The following is a 6293-nucleotide window of genomic DNA, read 5'->3' as shown; positions in this document are numbered from 1 at the left end:
TACATCCACTAGTACATCTACTAGTACATCCACTAGTACATCCACTAGTCCAGCTGTACATCCACTAGTACATCCACTAGTCCATCCACTAGTCCATCCACTAGTCCATCCACTAGTACATCCACTAGTCCAGCTGTACATCCACTAGTACATCCACTAGTACATCCACTGGACCAGCTGTACATCCACTACGTGACAAGTGCTCAGTTCTGAAGATCAGCTCAGTCAGCGGAGTGGTACTGCAGTCATGAGAATCTACCGCAGGATGGAAAGATACCACAACCCCAGTGTTTTCTTGTCCTATCTACATTAAAAACCCCCAGTGAAAACAGTTCATAACAAAAAGTGAGCTTAAGAAGAAGTGACACTTTCACTGTTTAAAATATGGAGATATGACTAGAAAGCCCCTAGGTCCCAATACACAGGCTCTAAAATGTTGAAGAAATAGAAATATCCATTTTCTACACGTGCAAGTATTTTGACGAAACCTGAGCAAAGGAACTTTTTGTACACGTAATCATTTCCTTTGTCCAGGTTCAGTCAAAATACTTTGTACGAGTATCTATGGATAATTTCTATTTCGTTAAAGTTTTCGAGCTAGTGTATCTTTCCATCGTGCGGTAGATTCTTGTGACAGTACTACCACTCACTCGACTGAGCTGATCATCAGAACTGACCACCTGCCTCACACAAGAAATGTAGGAATTGTCTTTAAAAGTCTCAACACAAGAAATGTAGGAATTGTCTCAAAAGTCTCAATGCAAGAAATGTAGGAATTGTCTCAAAAGTCTCAATGCAAGAAATGTAGGAATTGTCTCAAAAGTCTCAACACAAGAAATGTAGGAATTGTCTCAAAAGTCTCAACACAAGAAATGTAGGAATTGTCTCAAAAGTCTCAACACAAGAAATGTAGGAATTGTCTCAAAAGTCTCAACACAAGAAATGTAGGAATTGTCTCAAAAGTCTCAACACAAGAAATGTAGGAATTGTCTCAAAAGTCTCAACACAAGAAATGTAGGAATTGTCTCAAAAGTCTCAACACAAGAAATGTAGGAATTGTCTCAAAAGTCTCAACACAAGAAATGTAGGAATTGTCTCAAAAGTTTCAACACAAGAAATGTAGGAATTTTCTTAAGGGGAGACGTACACTCCAGGAAAATTATTTCTAAACGAATGACTTTTATTCACTTTCATGTAATTGTGCAAGAAGTTCATTGGTAAATAGGATGTACTAAGGGTGAATTTGTTGATTTTTTCAGAAAAACGGGTCTCTGTGGCGGCCATCTTGGATTTTCAAACCAGTTTCTTAGTGCAGAAGAATTTCCTAGTGAATATTGAAACAACAGCCTGGAATTTGGCACACAAGTACAAACCTATATGAACTGGGGATCCATGTGAGGATTTTGACTTACTTTAAAAATAAAAAAGAGAGGCCAAAGTCAATGGGCCCCCGAGAGTCAGCTGATGAAATTTTGGGGTATATGTTAATGTTACAAAAAATTTGAATATTTCCACAAGTTACCAATATTTCCCAATTTCCTCACATAGATCCCAAGAATAGACCTTTACTTAAAGAACTAGTATGCCAAATTGGAAGCTTCTAGCTTCTGTAGTTTTTGAAAACTCTTTGCACCAAGGAGGTCACATATGTCAAAAAGTAGATTTTGAGAAAAACAGAAAAAACACGAATTTTCAAAAAGATGTTTAGTGCAATATTCACTTTTCAAATGCCGTTTTAGGTAATTTACGGTATTTTTTCAACAGTTTTCGCCGTTGTGACCCGACACATGTCAAATGAAGTTTTTCGGCAAAAAAACAAAGTTGGATAGTTTAAAAATTTTCATAGATATTCTCTGGGATCGCCGACCCGGCTCTTCCCTTAAAATCCTCAATACAGCCATTTCTTTTCCCCATCTCTCAAGCGGTCCAGCCTGGGGCAGCTCCCATGGTCTAGTGCTTGTGTCACATGGTGGGAAACTCGCTCATCGCCATCACGCAATTTTATTATTATCATTATAATTACTATAAATAAAATTACAATTATAATGATTATAATTATTACAATAACAATTATTATTACTATTATTATTACAATAATTATAATAATAATAATAATAATAATAATAATAGATAGCATTTGTATAGCGCATATCCCCGCTCAACAGCAGGCTTTATGCGCTTTACACTATATTATTACCCCAGCAGACCATAGTACACTCCGAAACATTCTCTGCTTCCCGGGAAGCATACAGTGCGAGCAGCCGATTAAGCGCTCAAACACTAACAGACTGACAAGATCTTTCGCTGTCTATAGCCGGGTACCCATTCTCACCTGGGTTAAGTGAGGAAAATTCGTGTAAAGTGCCTTTCCCAAGGACACAACGTCGGGCCCTTGACGGGATTCGAACCCACGACCTTACGGTTGCGAGTCCGAGAGCCTAACCACTAGGCCACCGACGCCACATAAATAACTATTATTATTATAATTCTTCTTCTTCTTAAATTTGTTAAATTATTATTATTACTATTATTCTAATTATCATTATTATCATTATTACTATAATTATAATTACAATTATAATAATAATTATTATTATAATTCTTCTTCTTTTTCCTACTTTTATTATTATCATTACTATTACTATTATTGTAATAATCGTGTGTGTTGCTCACCATCAGTGCGAGGAGGCCCCAGGTCAGTCTCGTCCCAGGAAGGCTCTGTACGCCTGGCACAACACCTGGCCACCCTCGGCCACCAGCGACTCGCCGGCCACGCTCACAGACAGACGGGCGCAGTGGACGAAAGCGTCGCTCGGCGAGCAGCTGGGGAACATGCCACAGACAACAACACACTTGTACTTGCTGTGATGGTGATAATAACACTACTAACAAAGTAATAACAAAAGTATTTAAGACACACCACAAACAACACACTAGTACTTGCTGTGATTGTGATAATAACACTACTCACAAAATAATAACGAGGGTAATAATAATAATGATTTACAAAAATAATAATAAAAACAATGATAGGAATAATAATAATTATATTAATAATGATAACGATAATAATAGAGTGTCAGTCTTGTAAAAGTTTTATGGCGTTTGCAACTGCATCAAGTCATGTGAACACACAGGACACAAGTTGGTCGTCTTCACCATTAGTTCACAGCATGTCTTGGTCATGATGATAGTAATAATACTTACAGTTTTAGTTTTAGTAGAGGTTTTACGGCGCTCGCAACTGCATAAGGTCATATGAGCATCAGAAGATTAGATGTGTTACAAGAGAGTAACAAACATAAAAAAGAAGAAGGGGAGATAAGGACGATAGATGTTTGGTAGGAAAGAAGAAGCAAACCACACCAGAGCACCCGCCAACCACCAACACACTACTACTACTACTACTACTACTACTACTACTACTGCTACTACTACAACTACTACTACTACTACTACTACTACTACTACTACTACTACTACTGCTACTACTACAACTACTACTACTACTACTACTACTACTACTACTACTACTACTACTACTACAACTACTACTACTACTACAACTACTACTACTACTACTACTACTAATACTACTACTACTACTACTACTACTAATAGTAATAATAATAATGTAAATAATGTTAATAATAAAAATAATATTAATTATATCAATAATATTTATAATAATACTAATACTTTGGATAATAATAATAACAATAACGATGAAAATAATAATTACATTTACCTGGCACACCTTCACAGTACAACAGGCACTTTGCACTGTATGACTATTATTACCTCGGTAGCCCCTGGACAACTAAGACACATTCTCAGCTTCCCGGAAAGAACACAGCATGATACTCGTTCCCCATAGGCGGGTTTTCAACGCCCCTTTCAACACTGGAAGGGTATGTTCAGTTTTATAGAGGTTTCACGGCGCTCGCAACAGCATAAGGTCATATGAGCGCCAGAAGAATAGACGTGTTACAAGAGAGTAACAAACATAAAAAAGAAGAAGGGGAGATGAGGACGATAGATGTTTGATAGGAAAGAAGAAGTAAACCACACCAGAGCACCCGCCAACCACCCACACTGTAGGGGTATAATGAGAGGCGGAATCTACGAATGTCCCGTCCATTTCCGAGAGTGAACAATACTGCCGTGCTAAGGCAGAGCGACGTATCTGCACTTGTTATGATTTTGAGTTACGTCGCGCTGCCATTGGAAATATGGGCATGGCCCTTCATTAAGTCTGTTTGCCATAGTGAAATCTCCTATTTGTAGTGCAGATACGTCTGTTTGCCATAGTGAAATCTCCTATTTGTAGTGCAGATACGTCTGTTTGCCATGTGAATCTAGTAAAATCTCCTATTTGTAGCGCAGATACGTCTGTTTGCCATAGTGAAATATCCTATTTGTAGCGCAGATACGTCTGTTTGCCATAGTGAAATATCCTATTTGTAGCGCAGATACGTCTGTTTGCCATAGTGAAATCTCCTATTTGTAGTGCAGATACGTCTGTTTGCCATAGTGAAATCTCCTATTTGTAGTGCAGATACGTCTGTTTGCCATAGTGAAATCTCCTATTTGTAGTGCAGATACGTCTGTTTGCCATAGTGAAATCTCCTATTTGTAGCGCAGATACGTCTGTTTGCCACAGTGAAATCTCCTATTTGTAGCGCAGATACGTCTGTTTGCCATAGTAAAATCTCCTATTTGTAGCGCAGATACGTCTGTTTGCCATAGTAAAATCTCCTATTTGTAGTGCAGATACGTCTGTTTGCCATAGTAAAATCTCCTATTTGTAGTGCAGATACGTCTTCCTGCCTTTGACACAAGATGCAGAATGGGTATGGGCGTCCATTTAAACGTAGATACAAAAATGAATAATTTTTGCAGATACGTCGGTCTGCCTTGGCACGGCAGAGTAGACGGTGGAGAAATGTGAAAACTCCTTCAAACAACCCAAATTCAAGATAGTTCTGTTGTAGATTCAAACCAGGGCCATCCATAACATAGCCAAGCATGGTACCAACTGAGCTAACGAGCCATCGCCCTGTCTTCCTCAAAGTCTCTAGCAGAAGGGGTCGATGAGTCGCTTGTTTTTGTCGACTAGCGTCATGGTGGAGGCTTCTCACTACAACTACCGTTTCCCTCACATCTTGTTTTAGTAAGGTTATACAGCCGTACTGACTGAAGTGTCTTTAGGCCATTCCTAAAGGGGGGATATTAACATGTTCTTATGCACAGTAGATTTGTAAATGGGCTGATTTATCAATGTCATGCTCATACTGTGCTGGATCAGCATATGGGAAACTGCTGCTTTTTCTTTCCTCATCCTTACTATCATCATTTTCCTCTACTTCTTTTGTATGTTTGTCACTCTCTTGTGAACTATTATTTCCAGCGTGCCTTGATAGTCGAAGCAGACCTTGTGCTGTTGAAGCTAGAGAGGTGAGCAGAGTAAGTCTGATTCCCCGTTTGGACTTCTCTGTTGACATCCACCCCTTGGTGCTCATATGACCTTATGCAGTTGCGAGTGCGGTAAAACCTTACTAACACTTAACAAACAAAGTATCAGACTTACTGCACTCCAGGTAAAAAGTTCACTCCAAACTTTTTTGTAGCAAAGTTCAGAAACTCAGAAGCGTCCGTGTCCTTCCGTAGTTGCAGCCACAAGAAGAAGCCACCCTGCACAAGAGAGAAATTTCCATTACTTGAGACAAGTTATTGAGTCGCGTTACTGAAGCAAAGATCTCCCACACTTATCTAAAGCAAAGATCTCCCAGACTTATCTAAAGCAAAGATCTCCCAGACTTATCTAAAGCAAAGATCTCCCACACTTATCTAAAGCAAAGATCTCCCACACTTATCTAAAGCAAAGATACACTTACTTATCTAAAGCAAAGATCTCCCAAACTTACTTGAGGCTGGCGAAAGCTGCAGCCGTATGGTAAATTGTCGGTCAGGATCTGAGCAAGAATGGCCATACGTTTCTGGAAAAAGAAAAAAAAAGGGACTTTATCGATGAACATAACTAAAAGCTTCTCAAAGAAAGAAACATTCAGTGCAAAACCAACGTAGAGATAACCTTGGCAGACGGTAGATCGTGACCTCAGTGCTTTCTTGTCGCATCTCAGACAATAGATCGCGACCTCAGTGCTTTCTTGTCGTATCTCCATTGTCAATAACAGTGAAAACAGTTCTTAACAAAGAGTGAGCTTTCATAATAAAGAGTGAGCTTTCTTAACAAAGAGTGAGCTTTCATAATAAAGAGTGAAACAGAACAC

General features: G+C 38.9%; 1 protein-coding gene across 1 annotated transcript in view; it reads right to left on the bottom strand.

Moving 5' to 3' along the window:
• Positions 1–2673: 2673 nt before the first annotated feature.
• The window catches only part of LOC101851100 (uncharacterized HTH-type transcriptional regulator YdfD), a gene marked incomplete at its 3' end in the record, with an annotated part of 15457 nt that continues 11837 nt past the window's right edge, over positions 2674–6293 (bottom strand). Inside the window, 3 exon segments of the mRNA XM_013090883.2 lie at positions 2674–2823; positions 5591–5694; positions 5928–5999. Of these exon segments, the coding sequence (XP_012946337.1) occupies positions 2697–2823; positions 5591–5694; positions 5928–5999 (303 nt within the window).

Source organism: Aplysia californica, unplaced genomic scaffold (assembly GCF_000002075.1).
Source record: "Aplysia californica isolate F4 #8 unplaced genomic scaffold, AplCal3.0 scaffold01619, whole genome shotgun sequence".
NCBI lineage: Eukaryota > Metazoa > Mollusca > Gastropoda > Aplysiida > Aplysiidae > Aplysia > Aplysia californica.
This window is presented reverse-complemented; position numbering and strand designations above follow the sequence as displayed.